The sequence below is a fragment of the Pseudophryne corroboree genome, assembly GCF_028390025.1.
Source record: "Pseudophryne corroboree isolate aPseCor3 chromosome 3 unlocalized genomic scaffold, aPseCor3.hap2 SUPER_3_unloc_3, whole genome shotgun sequence".
Lineage (NCBI taxonomy): Eukaryota > Metazoa > Chordata > Amphibia > Anura > Myobatrachidae > Pseudophryne > Pseudophryne corroboree.
In genome coordinates, this window is record NW_026967519.1 from 2,556,591 (window position 1) to 2,577,557 (window position 20,967).

Sequence of the window (20,967 nt, forward strand, 5' to 3'; positions counted from 1 at the left end):
ACCAATAGTGGTTGACCTAGACATTGTCGACCTAGTTACTGTCGACTTTTAATACCACACTCGTCTGAACTGCGCATGAGCATGAGACGCAGTGCTCATGACAGAGAGCCGATGGCCATCTCAGCCCAGCGATCGCCTCTGCCTGATTGGCAGGCAGAGGCGGTCGATGGACAGGGAGGGGGTGGGTCCGGCGGCGTTTGGCCGCCGGTTTGGGGACGTGGTCCGGGCAACGCAGGCGTGTCGACCCAGGAAGAGACGAGTAGCTCCCGGCCAGCCGCATGTCTGTGAAACTGATTGTAGATGTGCTAAATGACTCTGACATGCGGGGGGACGCCCAGCACAGGGCTTGTCCGCCCAGTATGTCAGTCCGCCCCGCCCATCCCTATCACAGGTACAAAAGCATTGTCGGCGGCGATGATTTTGTACCTGACAAGTAGCTCTCTGTCAGCACAGCTCCTGCGAGCTGGCAGGGAGCTACTGGCCACGTCCTGGGTCGCAGCGGCTGCACAAGCACTGTGCGCCCTGCGCATAGTAATTCAGACTGAATTACCCCCTGAATTAGGCCCAATGTCTCAAGAGGGTACAACCATACACTACACACTTCTCACAGCGGTTCCCGCTTTTTCTCTCACCACAAGGATTGTTCCCCTAAGTCACAGTCCCTGTATGGAGAGATGGCTTTACTATGGAGGTCATTCCGAGTTGTTCGCTCGCAAGGCGATTTTAGCAGAGTTGCTCACGCTAAGCCGCCGCCTACTGGGAGTGAATCTTAGCATCTTAAAATTGCGAACGATGTATTCGCAATATTGCGATTACAAACTTCTTAGCAGTTTCTGAGTAGCTTCAGACTTACTCGGCATCTGCGATCAGTTCAGTGCTTGTCGTTCCTGGTTTGACGTCACAAACACACCCAGCGTTCGCCCAGACACTCCCCCGTTTCTCCGGCCACTCCTGCGTTTTTTCCGGAAACGGTAGCGTTTTTCCCCACACGCCCTTAAAACGGCCAGTTTCCGCCCAGTAACACCCATTTCCTGTCAATCACACTACGATCGCCTGAGCTATGAAAAAGCCGTGAGTAAAATACCTAACTGCATAGCAAAATTACTTGGCGCAGTCGCAGTGCAGACATTGCGCATGCGCACTAAGCGGAAAATCGCTGCGATGCGATGAAATTTACTGAGCGAACGACTCGGAATGACCACCTATATTTAAATTATCTACGTCTGGGAAACAGTAATTGTGCCTGAAGGTATGGTGTTGTTACTTAGCATTTCAACATTTCCCTCAGATATTTCTAAGATAGAGGGGGTCATTCCGAGTTGATCGCTTGCTAGCAGTTTTTAGTACCGGTGCAGACGCTATGCCGCCGCCCACTGGGAGTGTATGTTAGCTTAGCAGAAGTGTGAACGGGTGTATCGCAGAGCGCCTGCAAAAGTGTTGTGTGTAGTTTCAGAGTAGCTCAAAACCTACTCAGCGCTTGCGATCACTTAAGACTATTCAGTTCCAGATTTGACGTCACAAACCCGCCCAGCGTTCGCCCAGCCACGCCTGCGTTTTTCCGAACACTCCCTGAAAATGGTCAGTTGACACCCAGAAACGCCCCTTTCCTGTCAATCACTCTGCGGGTACCAGTGCGACTGAAATGAATAACTAGACCCTGTGCAAAACTGCATCGTTCGTTGTGCCCGTACGTCACGCGTGCTCATTGCACCGCATACGCACGCACAGAACTGACATTTTTTAGCCTGATTGCTGCGCTGCGAACAAATGCAGCTAGCGATCAACTTGGAATGACCCCCAGAGTGCATCCGGAAAGTATTCACAGCGCTTCACTTTTTCCACATTTTGTTATGTTACAGCTGTATTCCTAAATGGAATAAATTAATTTTTTCCTTCAAAATTCTACACACAATACCCCATAATGACAGCATGAAAAAGTTTTTTTGACAGTTTTGCAAATTTATGAAAAATAAAAAAACTAAGAAATCACAGCAAGGAAGCGGCTATGCAATTCCATCCAATTAAAATGCAAATGCAGCAGGAGGCGTCTGTAGGATATAGACACCTCCTTTACCATTAGCAAGGATCCGAGTGCTCCTCACGTGGCCACTAGGCCCCCGGCAGACAATGGTGGACGTGCCGCGAGAAGGTAGGCAACCACTAGACCTCCTGGGCCGGGTCGTGAACAGTTCATCATCTCAACATAAATTTATCTTATGCGTAGATATGAATGTCGACGTGGTCACTGTCACCAAGTCATACCACGTATGAGGTCAGTGGCTGGTGACGGAGTCCCACGTCCTCACGCTGTCCTCAGCTGTGCATGAATGACTGTCCGTGACGAATTACCTCAGATGGGAAGGAGAAGTCCGGTGATATACCTTCTGGGGGGTGTCATCTTGGTAACCGTTTGGCAGGTCGACCTTACTTAGGTCGACAGTCATTAGGTTAACCACTGTTGGTCGACATTGACATGGTCAAATGGTCGACACATGAAAATGGTCGACACATGAAAAGGTTGACATGGCTTTTTTAATACTTTTTTTTTTTTTTACTTTTTCATACTTTACCATCCACATGGACTACGATTGGGAATAGCGGAGAGAGGCACCTTGCCCGCAGCATGAGCCATGCAAGGGGACGCGGTACACTAATTGGGGTTCCTGGTCATGTTACGGAAAAAATTACACCAAAAACAATTCAAAAATCCATGTCGACCTTTTCATGCGTCGCCCTGTCCCGTGTCGACTACGTGTACATGTCGAACATGTCAATGTTGACCAATAGTGGTCGACCTTAACATTCATACCAGAACCTGTAATCTTTGATTCCTGCCTATCCAAGCAAGAGGAAGGATGGCCCATTAGTCAGGGTCGATAAAGAAACCTATGTGGCTTTTTGTGGCACACGTCAGCAAGAGGCCGGTTCCTCTGAATCCGGCCAGGACTGACTGAAGTAGGTAGCATAAGACAATGATTTTTGTTGGGTCAGTGATAGGACATTTTTGGACATAGGGCCTAATTCGTCATGGATCGAAGATTTATAAAAAATCACACATCTACAATCCATTACACGGACATGCGGGGTGTGATATGGAGGGTCGACAAGAGTTAGGTCGACCACTATTGGTTGACAGTAAGTAGGTCGACATGGGTTCTAGGTCGTCATGTACTAGGTCAACATGACAGAAGGTCGACATGAGTTTTTTAACTTTTTTTGGTGTAGTTTTCTGCGTAAAGTGACGGGGAACCCCAATTAGTGCACCCCGTCCCCTCACATAGCTCGCTTCGCTCGCCATGCTTCGGATAAGGTTCCCAATCGTAGTCTACATGGATCGTAAAGTATGAAAAAGTTCAAAAAATAGGAAGAAAAAAAAAAAGGTGAAAAACTCATGTTGACCTTTTTTTCATGTCGACCTAGAGTCTCTGTCAACCTAGAAACCATGTCAACCTACTTACTGTCGACCAATAGTGGTCGAGCTAGACACTGTCGACCTAAAGACATGCGGCGGAACGCCCAGTACAGGGCAATTCCGCCCCGCGTGCCGGGCCCTGCCCCTCCCCAAACATGTGACAGCATTGCATGATGGCGATGCTTTCGCATGTTTAGGGTTGCCCTCTGTTTACGCAGATTAGCTGCAAAGGCAGGCGGCTACCCACCATGTTTCGGTTCGCATCGGCCGCGGCCTACACTGCAAACGGTCCGGACATGACTGTGTTGTCCAGACCGCGCCCCCCACCAACGCTACAGTAACGCCCATTAAACGCCTTCACGACGCCCTCCCTGCAAACGCCTCTGCCTTATCAATCCACTGCGGTGGGATTTAGCCTGAGAACTCTGCCGCAGCAGTGTTCCATGCTGAATTATGCGCATAATTAATGTTCTGCAGATAATGTCATTTACATTTTTTTTTAAAACGAACTTATGACACTTCCCAAGTAACGAATACATTATCCGTGTGTGAAAAACTGGCTTTCGTTTCCAGCATTTTTATTAGGAGATGCATGAGATGAAGAACAGACATGTACAGTAGGGCAGTCATTACCACTATCCAGAAGTCTGAGATACAATGTTACATATTGGGGGTAATTCCAAGTTGATCGCAGCAGGAAATTTTTAGCAGTTGGGTAAAACCATGTGCACTGCAGGGGGGGCAGATATAACATGTGCAGAGAGAGTTAGATTTGGGTGGATTATATCGTTTCTGTGCAGGGTAAATACTGGCTGCTTTATTTTTACACTGCAATTTAAATTGTAGATTGAACTCACCACACCCAAATCTAACTCTCTCTGCACATGTTATATCCGCCCCCCCTGCAGTGCACATGGTTTTGCCCAACTGCTAAAAAATGTCCTGCTGCGATCAACTTGGAATTACCCCCATTATCAGAGCAATATGTACTAACAACTCCCCGTTTTATAGCAAATATCCCATGTAAAGGGCCAGCGTTTTATGTAAGGTTACCTTTATAGATTCCACAATCCCATCACTTTCACAAAGATACTGTCCCATCAAGTCTAAATTAAATTGACTCACTGTGGGTCTAATTCAGACCTGGTCGCTGCTGTGCTTTTTTGCAGCGGTCGGTGATCAGATAGCCGCCACCCATAGAGAGTGAAAACCCGCCCCGTGTAAGTGTGCAAATGCATGTGGACACCGTGCGAAAACCTTGCCAGACAGCGGACATCTGCAAATCCGTTTGCAACTCACTCGCCATGGAATGATTTTTCCAGTTTCTGTGTGGCCCAGGACTTACTCCCACAGTACGATAGAAACAGGCTGATCGGGGCGGATCTAACGTCACACACCCGCCCTGAAAACGCTTGGGAACGCCTGTGTTTTTACGGACACTCCCAGATAACGACCAGTTACCATCCACAAACGCCTGCTTCCTGTCACTCAACCGGTGTTTGCCTAGCGATAAAAAAATAAATAAATAAGATTTTACTCACCGGTAAATCTATTTCTCGTAGTCCGTAGTGGATGCTGGGAACTCCGTAAGGACCATGGGGAATAGCGGCTCTGCAGGAGACTGGGCACAACTAAAGAAAGCTTTAGGACTACCTGGTGTGCACTGGCTCCTCCCACTATGACTCTCCTCCAGACCTCAGTTAGGATACTGTGCCCGGAAGAGCAGACACAATAAGGAAGGATTTTGAATCTCGGGTAAGACTCATACCAGCCACACCAATCACACCGTATAACTTGTGATACTATACCCAGTTAACAGTATGAAATATAACTGAGCCTTTCAACAGATGGCTCAACAATAACCCTTTAGTTAGGCAATAACTATATACAAGCATTGCAGACAATCCGCACTTGGGATGGGCGCCCAGCATCCACTACGGACTACGAGAAATAGATTTACCGGTGAGTAAAATCTTATTTTCTCTGACGTCCTAGTGGATGCTGGGAACTCCGTAAGGACCATGGGGATTATACCAAAGCTCCCAAACGGGCGGGAGAGTGCGGATGACTCTGCAGCACCGAATGAGAGAACTCAAGGTCCTCCTCAGCCAGGGTATCAATTTTGTAGAATTTTGCAAACGTGTTTGACCCTGACCAAGTAGCAGCTCGGCAAAGTTGTAAAGCCGAGACCCCTCGGGCAGCCGCCCAAGAAGAGCCCACCTTCCTTGTGGAATGGGCTTTTACATATTTAGGATGCGGCAGTCCAGCCGCAGAATGCGCAAGCTGAATTGTGTTACAAATCCAGCGAGCAATAGTCTGCTTAGAAGCAGGAGCACCCAGCTTGTTGGGTGCATACAGGATAAATAGCGAGTCAGTTTTCCTGACTCCAGCCGTCCTGGAAACATAAATTTTCAAGGCCCTGACTACGTCAAGTAGCTTGGAATCCTCCAAGTCCCTAGTACCCAAAGGCACCACAATAGGTGGGTTCAAGTGAAAAGCTGATACCACCTTAGGGAGAAACTGGGGACGAGTCCTCAATTCTGCCCTATTCATATGGAAAATCAGATAAGGGCTTTTACACGCCAAAGCCGCCAATTCTGACACACGCCTGGCCGAAGCCAAGGCCAATAGCATGACCACCTTCCACGTGAGATATTTTAAATCTACGGTTTTAAGTGGTTCAAACCAATGTGATTTTAGAAAATCCAACACTACGTTGAGATCCCAATGTGCCACTGGAGGCACAAAAGGGGGCTGAATATGCAGCACTCCCTTTACAAATGTCTGAACTTCAGGCAGTGAAGCCAGCTCTTTCTGGAAGAAAATCGACAGAGTCGAAATCTGGACCTTAATGGAACCCAATTTTAGGCCCATAGTCACTCCTGACTGTAGTTAGTGCAGAAATCGACCCAGCTGAAATTCCTCTGTTGGGGCCTTCCTGGCCTCACACCACGCAACATATTTTCGCCAAATGCGGTGATAATGGTTTGCGGCTACTTCTTTCCTAGCTTTAATCAGCGTAGGAATGACTTCCTCCGGAATGCCCTTTTCCTTCAGGATCCGGCGTTCAACCGCCATGCCGTCAAAGGCAGCCGCGGTAAGTCTTGGAACAGACAGGGACCCTGCTGCAGCAGGTCCTGTCTGAGCGGTAGAGACCATGGGTCCTCTGATTATTTCTTGAAGTTCCGGGTACCAAGTTCTTCTTGGCCAATCCGGAACAATGAGTATAGTTCTTACTCCTCTTTTCCTTATTATCCTCAGTACCTTGGGTATGAGAGGAAGAGGAGGGAACACATAAACCGACTGGTACACCCACGGTGTCACTAGAGCGTCCACAGCTATTGCCTGAAGGTCTCTCAACCTGGCGCAATATCTTTCTAGCTTTTTGTTTAGGCGGGACGCCATCATGCCAACGGTTTACAATCAGTTGGAAGACTTCTGGATGAAGTCCCCACTCTCCCTGGTGTAGGTCGTGTCTGCATGAGGAAGTCTGCTTCCCAGTTGTCCACTCCCGGAATGAACACTGCTGACAGTGCTAACACATGATTTTCCGCCCATCGGAGAATCCTTGTGGCTTCTGCCACGCCATCCTGCTTCTTGTGCCGCCCTGTCGGTTTACATGGGCGACTACCGTGATGTTGTCTGATTGGATCAGTACCGGCTGTTTTTGAAGCAGGGGTCTTGCCTGACTTAGGGCATTGTAAATGGCCCTTAGTTCCAGAATATTTATGTGTAGGGAAATCTCCTGATTTGACCATAGTCCCTGGAAATTTCTTCCCTGTGTGACTGCCCCCCAGCCTCGAAGGCTGGCATTCGTGGTCACCAGGACCCAGTCCTGTATGCCAAATCTGCGGCCCTTTTGAAGATGAGCCCTCTGCAGCCACCACAGCAGAGATACCCTGGTCCTTGGAAACAGGGTTATCAGCCGATGCATCTGAAGATGCGATCCGGACCACTTGTCCAACAGGTCCCACTGAAAAGTTCTTGCATGGAACCTGCTGAATGGAATTGCTTCGTAGGAAGCTACCATTTTTCCCAGGACTCGCGTGCAGTGATGCACCGACACCTGTTTTGGTTTCAGGAGGCCTCTGACTAGAGATGACAGCTCCATGGCTTTCTCCTCCGGTAGAAGGGAGAACACTTTTTTATTTTTTTTATTTTTTCTGGTCTGTGTCCAGAACCATACCCAGGAACAGTAGACTCGTCGTAGGAACCAGCTGCGACTTTGGAATATTCTGAATCCAGCCGTGCTGTTGTAGCACTTCCCGAGATAGTGCTACTCCGACCAACAACTGCTCTCTGGACCTCGCCTTTATAAGGAGATTGTCCAAGTACGGGATAATTATTTCGGCCATTACCTTGGTAAATACCCTCGGTGCCGGAGACAGACCAACAGCAACGTCTGGAATTGGTAATGACAATCCTGTACCACAATTTTGAGGTACTCCTGGTGAGGAGGGTAAATAGGGACATGCAGGTAAGCATACTTGATGTCCAGTGATACCCTGAAATTCTCCAGGCTTGCAATAATCGCCCTGAGCGATTCCATTTTGAACTTGAACCTTCGTATATAAGTGTTCAAGGATTTCAATTTTAGAATGGGTCTCACCGAACTGTCTGGTTTCGGTACCACAAACATTTTGGAATAGTAACCCCGGCCTTGTTGAAGGAGGGGTACCTTGATTTCACCTTTTGGAAGTACAGCTTGTGAATTGCCGCCAGTACTACCTCCCTTTCTCCGAGGGCAGCAGGCAAGGCTGATGTGAGGTAACGGCGAGGGGGAGTCGCCTCGAACTCCAGCTTGTATCCCTGTGATACTACTTTCAGAACCTAGGGATTCACCTGTGGGCAAGCCCACTGGTCCCCGAAGTTCCCGAGACGCGCCCCCACCGCACCTGTCTTGTGGAGCCCCAGCGTCATGCGGTGGACTCAGAGGAAGCGGGGGAAGATTTTTGATCCTGGGAACTGGCTGTCTGGTGCAGCTTTTTCCTTCTTCCACTGTCTCTGTGCAGAAAGGAAGCGCCTTTGGCCCGCTTGCTTTTCTGAATCCGAAAGGACTGTACCTGATAATACAGTGCTTTCTTAGGCTGTGAGGAAACCTGAGGTAAAAAAAATTCTTCCCAGCTGTTGCTGTGGATACGAGGTCACAGAGACCATCCCCAAACAATTCCTCACCCTTATAAGGCAGAATCTCCATGTGCCTTTTAAAGTTAGCATCACCTGTCCACTGCCGGGTCTCTAATACCCTCCTGACAGAATGGACATTGCATTAATTCTGGATGCCAGCCGGCAAATATCCCTCTGTGCATCCCTCATATATAAAACGACGTCTTTAGTATGCTCTATGTTAGCACAATATTATCCCTGTCTAGGGTAATAATATAATCAGACAGGGTATCAGACCCTGCTGCAGCAGCACTATTCATGCTGAGGCAATTGCAGGTCTCAGTATAATACCTGAGTGTGTATATACAGACTTCAGGATAGCCTCCTGCTTTTTATTAGCAGTCTCCATCAAAGCGACCGTATCCTAAGACGGCAGTGCCACCTTTTTTGACAAGCGTGTGAGCGCCTTATCCACCCTAGGGGATATCTCCCAACGTGACCTATCCTCTGGCGGGAAAGGGTACGCCAGCAGTAACTTTTTAGAAATTACCAGTTTCTTATCGGGGAAACCCACGCTTCTTCACACACTTTATTCACTCATCGGATGGGGGAACAAAACACTGGCTGCTTTTTCTCCCCAAACATAAAACCCTTTTTTAGTGTACTTGGGTTAATGTCAGAAATGTGTAACACATTTTTTATTGCCGAGATCATGCTACGGATGAACCTAGTGGATTGTGTATATGTCTCAACCTCGTCGGCACTGGAGTCAGACTTCGTGTCGACATCTGTGTCTGTCATCTGAGGTAGCGGGCGTTTTTGAGCCCCTGATGACTTTTGAGACGCCTGGGCAGGCGCGGGCTGGGAAGCCGGCTGTCCCACAGCTGTTACGTCATCCAGCCTTTTATGTAAGGAGTTGACATTGTCGGTTAATACCTTCCACCTATCCATCCACTCTGGTGTCGGCCCCACAGGGGACGACATCCCATTTATCGGCCTCTGCTCCGCCTCCACATAACTTTTCTCCTCAAACATGTCGACACAGCCGTACCGACACACCGCACACACACAGGGAATGCTCCGACTGAGGACAGGACCCCACAAAAGTCCTTTGGGGAGACAGAGAGAGAGTATGCCAGCACACACCAGAGCGCTATATAATGCAGGGATTAACACTATAACTGAGTGATTTTCCCCCCCATAGCTGCTTGTATACACATATTGCGCCTAAATTTAGTGCCCCCCCTCTCTTTTTAACCCTTTGAGCCTGAAAACTACAGGGGAGAGCCTGGGGAGCTGTCTTCCAGCTGCACTGTGAAGAAAAAATGGCGCCAGTGTGCTGAGGGAGATAGCCCCGCCCCTTTTTCGGCTGACTTTTCTCCGGCTTTTTTCATGGATTCTGGCAGGGGTAATTTATCACATATATAGCCCTGGGACTATATATTGTGATGATTTGCCAGCCAAGGTGTTTATATTGCCCTCAGGGCGCCCCCCCCCCCAGCGCCCTGCACCCATCAGTGACCGGAGTGTGAGGTGTGCATGAGGAGCAATGGCGCACAGCTGCAGTGCTGTGCGCTACCTTGTTGTAGACAGAAGTCTTCTACCGCCGATTTTCAGGAACTCTTCTTGCTTCTGGCTCTGTAAGGGGGACGGCGGCGCGGCTCCGGGAACGAACACCAAGGTCGGCTCCTGCGGTCGATCCTTCTGGAACTAATGGTGTCCAGTAGCCTAAGAAGCCCAAGCTAGCTGCAAGCGGGTAGGTTCGCTTCTTCTCCCCTTAGTCCCTCGCTGCAGTGAGTCTGTTGCCAGCAGATCTCACTGTAAAATAAAAAACCTAAAATATACTTTCTTTCTAGGAGCTCAGGAGAGCCCCTAGTGTGCATCCAGCTCGGCCGGGCACAAGATTCTAACTTAGGTCTGGAGGAGGGTCATAGTGTGAGGAGCCAGTGCACACCAGGTAGTCCTAAAGCTTTCTTTAGTTGTGCCCAGTCTCCTGCGGAGCCGCTATTCCCCATGGTCCTTACGGAGTTCCCAGCATCCACTAGGACGTCAGAGAAATGCAGGATTTTACGCAGTTTGGCCTCGCGCCTGCGCATTACGGGCCGTACGCATGTGCAGTCGATCGATAAATCGGCCGCTGTGCGATTTCGCACAATAGCGAGCAGGTCTGAATTAGGCCCTGTATTGTTAATGGCAAGCTTATCACCTGAAGGGTCGGGAGGAGGGAGGGGGACCTGGCGCTCCGGAATGGGGCCGTAAGTTAGCTCCCTCACTACGCTGAACGGTCAGCTCCGCTCCAGGGCAGAGCATCAGACTGCAGTACGCGACCCGGATTCCTATTACTAAAACACTGCACAATAAATAAAACCACCAGTGTGGCCAGTGTATATTAAAGGGGAAATTCGTTGAGGCCTACCATCAGGTAAGCACTACAGTTTGGACGGTGGCTAATAATGATGCTTCAGAATCATAGTAATGTATGTGGCCTGGGATGGGGTATGTTTCGGAATGGGGAGAACTCATGGCGTAGGACTGACAGTGCTAAGTTTTGACGGAACCCTAGAAATTACATATTTCCTGATTGGGTGGTCATGGCACTCGTCCGTATACTGGGCCTGATTTCGAAGTGCACGCAATGCCGACATTTAAGCAGCTGAGCGATTAATGGGCAACTGCGCATGCGTCAAGGTCACACCGTGTATGCACCAAGGCACCTTAGCCATGGTGGTAGTAGTCAGGATTTATTTGCAAAGTGATTTTCCCGTCAGAGAGCGTTTAGGTGTGGTAACAGGGAGTAGCACCAAAAATGGAGGCACGTTGCGCCCGTTTTCAAGGTGTGTCTCAGCCTGCGTCTGCGATCAGAAAACATGGTGCCAGCATCAACTCCTGCGGTGATTCTGTGCAGCTCTGTGGAAAACTCAGATGGTCAATGATCTACGCAGAAGTTGACATTTGCAAGGCCAACGGTGGGCGTGTTAAACCATTTCTAGGTGCATATTTTCGCACGGTCGCTGGGTACTAATTCGCAGCTGCGAATCCATTAGCGTACGTATCAGAATCTGACCTAAACTTTATACAACAGGTGTCGGGCAAGCAGAAGGGAAGGATACGCCGTGAAGGGTGACTCTAAGAAAAGCTGAGTGGAACTGGGTAAACCTTTCTTCTCACCTTCAAAAAGTGGGAAGACTTTTTAAGTTAGAGAACTATAGTAGTTTCCAAGTAAATAAGGCTTCCAACATGGATTTTCTGCTATGTGACTTATCTGATGTTTACCAAAATTTGTGTGGAAACTGTTTTCCTCATTCAGAATGCAGAAACATCTCCCCATCCGTGCAAACTATCGGATGATCAGTAGGAGTTCATTTATCCGCAGTACATCGCCCCCGCAGAGAGACCACGAAACTTTGGCTAGTCACCTTTGTGAATTCTCCGATGTTTGACCAGGCTGGATTTATGTGCAAAACATTTCCCGCACTCCGAGCAGGGAAACGGCTTCTCGCCGGTGTGAATCCGCTGGTGCTTAACCAGATCTGACTTCTGGGTGAAGCACTTCCCGCACTCCGTGCACTGGAAGGGCTTCTCGCCTTTGTGAATTCTCTGATGCTTCACAAGCAGAGACTTATGCGCGAAGCACTTGCCGCAGTCGGAGCATGGAAACGGCTTCTCCCCCGTGTGCTTCCTCTGGTGTTGGACAAGCAGAGATTTGTTGATGAAGCATTTCCCGCACTCGGGACATGGAAATGGCTTCTCGCCGGTGTGGAATTTCTGATGCGTGACGAGGTAGGACTTCTGTATGAAGCATTTCCCGCACTCGGCACAAGGAAAAGGCTTCTCACCCGTGTGGATCCTCTCATGCCTGACCAGATCGGGTTTCCGTGTAAAACATTTCCCGCACTCGGAGCAGGGAAACGGCCTCTCGCCCGTGTGGATTCTGTGGTGTCTGACAAAATCGGACTTCTGTATAAACCACTTGCCGCAATCAGAGCAGGGAAAGAGCTTCTCCCCCGTGTGACTTCTCCGGTGTATAATAAGCTCCGCACTCTGGGGAAAACATTTCCCACAGTCTGAACAGGAAAATAGGTCAGCACCACCACTATGAGCTGTGCTATGTGTAATAACATCTGCTTTATAAGTAGAATATTCCACCTGATTAAGTGGATCAGATGAAACATCTTCCCCGTGAGGTACTGGTTGTATATTTGGAATATTGGAATCCTGTGTGATGTCATTATCTTCTGGATACAAAATGAGACGTCCCTCCGAGGCATTCCCGCTATTGTGTCCATCTGCCGGGAATAAAAAAAGAATTAATGAAAACACAGGATTCTACTAAAAATAGAACATCTTTATCAGTGAGGAACAAACACCAGACATTTCTTTACAGGATCTGGCCAGAGGTCGGCACTCCGTGTCCACAGTAAGCATGTTGATGTGACAATACCAACACTCGGATCACAAATCGAGTGTAATGTAACTCAGATCGTTCTATTTGTGCGGATGGTAGGACTTTAAACATTCCGCTTACCAACAAGTATGAAGTTATTACATCCACATGGTCAAAATGCATAAACAATGAGCCTACCCATTTCTCCAAGCAATAGCTTAATCGTGGTTTTTAGCGCTGTCCATGTTTGACCGCATAAAGTTATTTTATTGTTAGGAGAGTCCAAAGCAGTCGATCCATCATAGCCGACTGCCATGGCACAGAGGCCCGGTGCTCGCCTACTGTCCCTGTGACTGACCGTGTGGCATGAGAAAGGGGCACCCCCACATCTACACAAGGGATGATAATTATGAGTGGTATAATTCCCCACACTGAACCCTTCAGAGTCATTTTAGGTGTTACAGCATAACTTTGGCCACTTAAGAGTCGATAGACAATGCAGAGTGCCGACACGAAGAATCAGAGAGGTCGTCAAGTCCTCACCGTGAGTCAAAGTGTCTCACAAAGACTTTCACGGCAAGTGTCTCTAAAACATACATAATTGTGCCACAGAGCAACATTTATAAACCATAAGGGAAAGTGTTACCAGCTTTACTCCTGGCTTATCCTCCTGTGACTTTACATGGAACCCCAGTCTCATCACACTCCCACGCACAGCAGATTTAGGCTTGAGTAAGAGGTGGGGGAGGTGCAGTAATGGCTGCGACTTTGGTCACATCCGCTGCTGCAAATTTATGGTAGTGCCACAGCCAACGGGCTACAAAATGGGATTCCCACCGGCTGCAGCTCTGCTCCATTGCGCTGAAAGTCCACTTGTTGTTCAGAATGTCAATCAGAACATGGGCGCCAGTGGAACCGTCAAGCCCGCTCAAAAAGCCACCGCCCCACCTCTTCCAATTCACTGCCAAGGAAGAGCTACCGAAAGAACAAGTGCCTGGGGGTCATTCCGACCCGATCGCTTGATGCAGTTTATCGCAGCGATCGGGTCGGAAGCGCCAGCACCGCAGTGCACTGGCGCATGCCGGATGGCCGAAGGCCGTCGTTCAGCAGCGATCGCTGCGGTCACAGGGCGGGAGGGGGCTGAACAGCGACGTTAAGCCGCCATTTAGGGGGTGTGGTCCGGCCAACGCAGGCGTGGCCGGACCGTTGGGGGGGTGGGCCGCGGTGGCTGCGTGACGTCTCACGCAGCTGCTGCGGCCAGTGGCAGCGACGATCAACTCCCGGCCAGCCGCAGGAGCTGCTCTGGCCGGGAGTTACTCCACAAATACAAAAGCATCGCCGCTGTGCGGGGGGGCGGGTGGACTGACAAGCAGGGCGGACTAGCCCTGTGCTGGGCGTCCCCCCGCATGTCAGGGAAGATGATCGTAGCTGTGCTAAATTTAGCACAGCCACGATCTACTCGGAATGACCCCCTATGTGACTCTGTTCTGTACTTTGTGATTATTACTCACCTGTGCTGATATCTGTAGGGATTTCCTCCTCCTTACACTGCTGATCACCCCTCACATACGTCTCTTCTTCTTCTCCTTCTGAATCTTCTGCTTTAATAACAATCAGGCCTTCACACTAAATCAGCAAAAATTAAAAAAATAAATACATTTTATGATGTCTCAGTTAATGAACTGAAATAAACAGAAAAACAATGGTGTACAAGATGCATAAAGCTTCTCTACAGATCATGTACTATAAAGTCACTTTGGTCATTTAGTATTTAGAAACATCCTCAAATACATTTACCTGATTATCCTGTGACATATTGAGATTTTCCTCGCTACAATCTTGCGCAGAAAAAGGGCACTGACGTCTCTCTGGTGTATATCCATCTGTAGGTAACACGCAGCGACATGAAGTGAGAGGGAGAGTAGGAATAATAGGATTTTAATTACCTACCGGTAAATCCTTTTCTCGCAGTCCATAGAGGATACTGGGGTCCACATTAGTACCATGGGGTATAGATGGGTCCACTAGGAGCCTTGGGCACTTTAAGAAATCAATAGTGTGCACTGGCTCCTCCCTCTATGCCTCTCCTACCAGACTCAGTCTAGAAACTGTGCCCGAGGAGACAGACATATCCTGAGGAAGGATGTAACAGAACAGTGGTGAGATTCGAACCAGCTCACACAGACAAGAGGAAAGCCGAGATAACCAAACTTGAACAGGAATAGCAACAGTTGAACCAACAACAATACTTAACAAAGGAACAGTGCAGGAAGTACGAAGCACTGGGCAGGTGCCCAGTACCCTCAACGGACTACGAGAAAAGGATTTACTGGTAGATAATTAAAATCCTATTTTCTCTTACGTCCTAGAGGATACTGGGGTCCACATTAGTACCATAAGGATGTACCAAAGTTCCCAAACCGGGTGGGAGAGTGCTTAGGTTCCTGCAGAACTGATTGACCAAACTGAAGGTCCTCAGAGGCCAAAGTATCGAACTGGTAGAACTTAGCAAACGTTTTCGACCCTGACCAAGTAGCTGCTCGGCAGAGCTGTAAAGCCGAGACACCATGGGCAGCCGCCTAGGAAGAACCCACCAGTCTAGTAGAGTGGGCCTGTACTCTAGGAACCGGCAATCCTGCCGTAGAATAACCATGCTGGAGAGTACACCAATCCAGCGAGCAATAGACTGCTTTGAAGCAGGACACCCAATTTTCTTGGGATCATAGAGAAAAAACAGCAAGTCAGGTTTTCTGTGACGGGCTGTCCGCTTCATATAGATCTTCAAAGCCCTCACAACATCCAAGGACTTTGAGGTAGCAGAGGTGTCTGCAAGTACTGGAACCACAATAGGTTGGTTGATATGAAACGCAGACACCACCTTAGGATGAAATTGCTGATGCGTTCTGAGATCAGTTCTATCTTCATGAAAAATCAAATAGGGGCTTTTGTGAGACAACGCCCCCAGTTCAGACACAAGCCTCGCTGTTGCTAAGGCCAACAGTGTAACGGTCTTCCACGTAAGAAACTTTACATTAACCTCCTTTTAAGGCTCAAAACATTCTGGATTGGAGGAACTGCAACACCACATTACGATCCCAAGGTGCCGTGGGAGGCACAAAGGGCGGTTGGATGTGCAGAACACCCTTCAAGAACGTCTTAACCTCAGGGAGGGAAGCCAATTGTTTCTGGAAGAAAATGGATATGGCTGAAATCCGGACTTTCAAGGAGACCAAACGTAGGCCCGCATCCACACCTGACTGTAGAAAAAAGGAGGAAACGTCCAAGTTGAAATACCACTGTAAGAAATTTCCTGTGTTCACACCACGAGACGTATTTCTTCCAAATACGGTGGTAGTGTTTAGACGTTACCCCTTTCCTGGCTTGAATCAGGGTTGGAATAACCTTGTCCGGGATCCCCTTCCGGCCTAGAATTTGACGTTCAACCTCCATGCCGTCAAATGTAGCCGTATTAAGTCTTGATAGACGAGTGGCCCCTGTTGTAGAAGATCCTCTCGAAGAGGCAGAGGCCACTGGTCCTCTGGGAGCATCTCCAGTAGATCTGCGTACCAGGCCCTTCTTGGCCAGTACGGAGCAATGAGAATTGCTTGAACCTTTTCCCTTTTTATTCTTTTGAGAACTCTTGGGATCAATAGAAGAGGCGGAAACACATAAACCATCTGGTAGACCCATGGAGTCACCAGGGCGTCCACCGCCACTGCTTGTGGGTCCCTCGACCTGGAACAATACCGCTTGACCTTCTTGTTGAGATGAGAGGCCATCATGTCTATTTGTGGGATTCCCCACCGATGTGTCAAGGATTCGAACACCTGCGGATGAAGTCACCACTCTCCTGGGTGGAGGTCTTGTCTGCTGAGGATGTCCATTTCCCAGTTGTCTACTCCCGGAATGAAGATTGCCGACAGCGCCACCGGCAGCTGCTCTGCTCCTCGTTCCGCCCTGTCGGTTTATGTACGTTACTGCCGTCACATTGTCCGACTGAACTTGAATGGCATGATCTTGAAGAAGATGCGCTGCCTGTAGAAAGGCATTGTATATGGCCCTTAGTTCCAGAATGTTGATCGGAAGAATGGTTTCCAGACTTGACCATTTTCCTTGGAATTGATCCCCGTCGGTGACTGCTCGCCAACCTCTGAGGCCTGCGTCTGTGGTTTATCAGAATCCAATTTTGAATTCCGAACCTTCGGCCCTCGGTCAGGTGAGAATTCTGAAGCCACCACAGAAGAGAAATCCTGGCTTTTGGCGACAGACGTATCCTCTGGTGCATATGAAGATGCGAACCAAACCATTTGTCCAACAGATCCAGCTGGAAGGGCCTTACGTGAAACCTTCCGTACTGCAGAGCCTTGTAAGAGGCTACCATCTTCCCCAGAAGGCGAATGCATAGATGCACCGATATCCGGGCTGGTTTTAGAACATCCCGCACCATTGACTGGATTACCAATGCCTTTTCCAATGGAAAAAATACCTTCTGAGCCTCCGTATCCAGTATCATCCCCAGGAACAGAAGCCGCTGTGTTGGCTCCAGGTGGGATTTTGACAGGTTTAGAATCCATCCGTGATCTTGGAGTAGTCGGGTTGAGAGGGCAATGCTGTCCAACAACCTCTCCCTTGATGGTGCTTTTATGAGCAGGTCGTCCAGGTACAGTATTATGTTCACTCCCTACCTGCGGAGGAGAAACATCATCTCTGCCATTACCTTGGTGAACACCCTCGGTGCCGTGGAGAGGCCAAATGGTAGGGCCTGGAACTGGTAGCAACAGTCCTGTAGTACAAACCGTAGGTAAGCCTGATGATGCGGCCAAATCAGGATATGAAGGTACGCATCCTTGATGTCCAGAGACACCAGAAATTCTCCCTCCTCCAGACCTGAGATCACCGCTCTCAGAGACTCCATCTTGAACTTGAACACCCTTAAGTACGGGTTCATTGACTTAAGGTTTGAAATGGGCCTTACCGAACCATCCGGTTTAGGTCCGACAAACAGGTTGGAGTAATAACCCTTGTTTTGTAGGTGAATCAGAACTGGGACAATGACCTGAGATTGGGGGTCATTCTGACCTGTTCGCACGCAGCGGTTTCTCGCTGCGGTGCGAACGGGTGCGGAATGCGTATGCGCGGCGGTCGCATTGCGCGTGTGTGCCGTTGCTCTCCAGGTTACGACGTGCCCAGCGAACAAAGCGGTCGCAGAGAGGGCCGCTAAGAAGATTGACAGGAAGAAGGCGGTCCTGGGTGTCTCCACAGCGTTGGCGGACGTTTTCGGGGAGTGGATTGAAAAACGCAGGCGTGTCCAGACCAACGATAGGCGTCAGAAGCAGCTTCAGCATTGCAGGGATCATCGCACAGGATAAGTATGTCCAGGGCTACTCTGAAACTGCTTGAAATTTTTGAAGCTTAGCAGAGCTGCACAATCGATCGCAGCCATGCTAAGCTAAAATACACTCCCCTACAGACGTGGACTACTGATCGCAGCAGCAGCTAAAAGTTGCTGGCTGTGATCAACTCGGAATGACCACCATTGTACCAGCTTCTGGATTGCTGCCTGCAAAATCAGACCTGCTTCTGGAGAAGCTGGTAAGCCTGATTTGAAGAATCTGTGAGCTGGGAGTTCCTGAAATTCCAGTCGGTATCCCTGGACGATAAGATCTTTGACCCAGGGATCCTGGCAGGACGCTGCCCAAATATGACTGAAGTAACGTAACCGGGCTCCCAACTGCCTGTCTTTCAGGCAGTGCAGTCCACCGTCATGCTGAAGGCTTTGAGGAAGCAGAACCGGAGGTCTGCTCCCGAGAAAATGCAGCTGCTGGTTTTCTGGTTTACTTCTATTACACTTGAAGGCTGTAGCAGAACCTTTGGATTTACCTTTAAATTTCGCTGTCCGAAAGGACTGCTGGGTTGGAGCAGAATAGGTTTTCCTAGCTGGGGGTGCGGCGGAAGGAAGGAAGGTACGTAGACTTACCCACCGTAGCCTTGGATATCCACGTCAGGGCCAGGTTCCGGGGCTTCTGGCGCCCGGCGGCATCAGGGGGCGTGGCTTCGTACAGGGGGCGTGGTCATTTACGCCCCCTGTACAGACTGAAATGATGTGCGGTGCGCAATGACGTTATCGCGCACCGCACAGTAAAGAACCTCTCCACGAAGGGAAATTAGACGCGTAGGCGTCTAGTTTCCCTTCCCAGCAGCAGTAGGGGGGGCAGCGGCCAGCGGCAGCAGGGGGCACACAGCAGCAGCGGATCTTGCCCTGGTGCAGTGCCCTCCGGATGGCGTCCTGCGCCCTCCGGAAGGCGGCGCCCCGGGCAAAAGTCCTGCTTGCCCGTGGCAAGATCCTCCAAAAAGGGCCTCACCTGTGAATGGTAGGCTTTCCACGCCTTTCCTGGAATCCGCGTCCACAGTCCATTGGTGTAACCACAAACCCCTGGGTGCTGACATTGCCATGGCAGTGGTGCGTGCGTAGAGCAAACCAATTTCCTTTAAGGCCTCTACCATAAAGGTAGCAGAGTCCTGTATATGTTGTAGGAGTAAAATTATCTCCGCCCCTGGGTAAAGAACCTAATCCGTCAATTCGGGTTACCTTACCTCTTAGCAATGGCCCTAGTGATCCATGCACAAGCAATAGTGGGTCTTTGGGCCACCCCGGCAGCAGTGTATAAAGATTTGAGAGTGGTCTCAATCTTTCAGTCAGCCGTGTCCTATAAGGATGCTGCCCCAGGAACGGGTAAGACTATCTTACGTGACAGCCTAGATATCGATGCGTCCACAATCGGTGGGTTTTCCCATTTCTTTCTGTCCTCCAGAGAAAAGGGAAAGTATGTAATTAACCTTTTAGGGATCTGAAACTTTTTGACAGGATTAGCCCAAGAGCATTCAATTCCTTTGATGCAGGAAAAGTAACTGAGGACTTCTTTTTTACATTAAAATAAGATTCCTCCTCTACCTCTGCCACCTTGTCAGGAATGTGCAGGACATGTCTGATAGAAGCTATCAGGGCCTGTATTCCTTGTGACAGGACAGCATCCCCCCCACTCGCATCCACTTCACCCTCCTCTGGGTCTGAAGTATCGTCATCAGTATCAGCCTGCATCTGGGCCAGAGAACGCTTTTGTGGGCAAATGGCGGGGGTATGAGACGGTGTTATGGGAACGGAATCTCTATTCATCAGGTCATCCATAGACTGTCTTAAGTATTGTGTCTCTTTCTCAGTATGGGATAATTTAGTAGAAATATTAGATATCATCCCCTTAATGGAATCTAACCATGGTGGTTCTGCCCCACTAGCCTGAGAATGTGTACTATTCTGGGTATACGGAGAGAGTCTCCGGGGGAGGACAGACACTCTGCTGTGCAGGAAACACAGTCCCTGGACATGTTAGTGTGAAGGGATACACACACCATCACACACAGAAGGTGAAAACACAGTTTTACCCACACAGAGCCCGCAGGGAGACACAGAAGATGGAGCCAGCCACACCACGCCCTTTTAGCTAAGTAAAAACTCATCTGGGTCTCCACACTAAGTCCCTTAATAGGGCTTAGTATATTACAACACTCCCCCCACCTTCTAAGATTCCCTGGTACCGCAGAGGAGACGCGGAGTCTTCGTGGAGGAGCTGCGCTTCCCTGTGATTCCTGTCAGTGTAAGCTGCAGAGGGAAAATGGCGCTGGTGAGCTGCTTGATCTGCTCATAGTGAAGCTCCGCCCCCAAAATGGCGCGCGGCTGCCCGTTTTTTTTTGTACTGGCCTGAGGTCTTGTTTTATATAACAGAGGGTTAGAATCCTTGTTAGTTATGTGCCAGTGTGAGTATCATTGGTGGCTCAGTGCGCCCCTCACAGCGTGTCCTCCTGAGCCTCCCGGAGTGCAGCCTGCATGTCAGCGCTGCGCTCCTACCCTTGTGCCACCATTCCCGCCGGCGACCCGCTAACCGGGACGCTGGCGTTGTACTCACCACTCTTCTTTCTTCTGGCTCTGTTACGGGTGGCGGCGTGCTGCGGCAGGGTATGCTTGCCGTTGTGGGACTTGCGAATGATTCCCTCAGGAGCTCAGTGTCCT

At 49.4% G+C, this 20,967-nt stretch overlaps 1 protein-coding gene across 1 annotated transcript in view; it reads right to left on the reverse strand.

Annotated features, from left to right (window-relative positions):
* Nucleotides 1-20,967, reverse strand: part of LOC134984001 (zinc finger protein 135-like) — a 41,033-nt gene that overhangs the window by 12,731 nt on the left and 7,335 nt on the right. The window contains exons 5-7 of the mRNA XM_063949660.1: nucleotides 14,700-14,785; nucleotides 14,414-14,528; nucleotides 11,935-12,804 (exon numbers count right to left, since the gene is read on the reverse strand). Coding sequence (XP_063805730.1) covers nucleotides 11,935-12,804; nucleotides 14,414-14,528; nucleotides 14,700-14,785 — 1,071 coding nt within the window. The remainder of the gene's footprint in view (nucleotides 1-11,934; nucleotides 12,805-14,413; nucleotides 14,529-14,699; nucleotides 14,786-20,967) is intronic.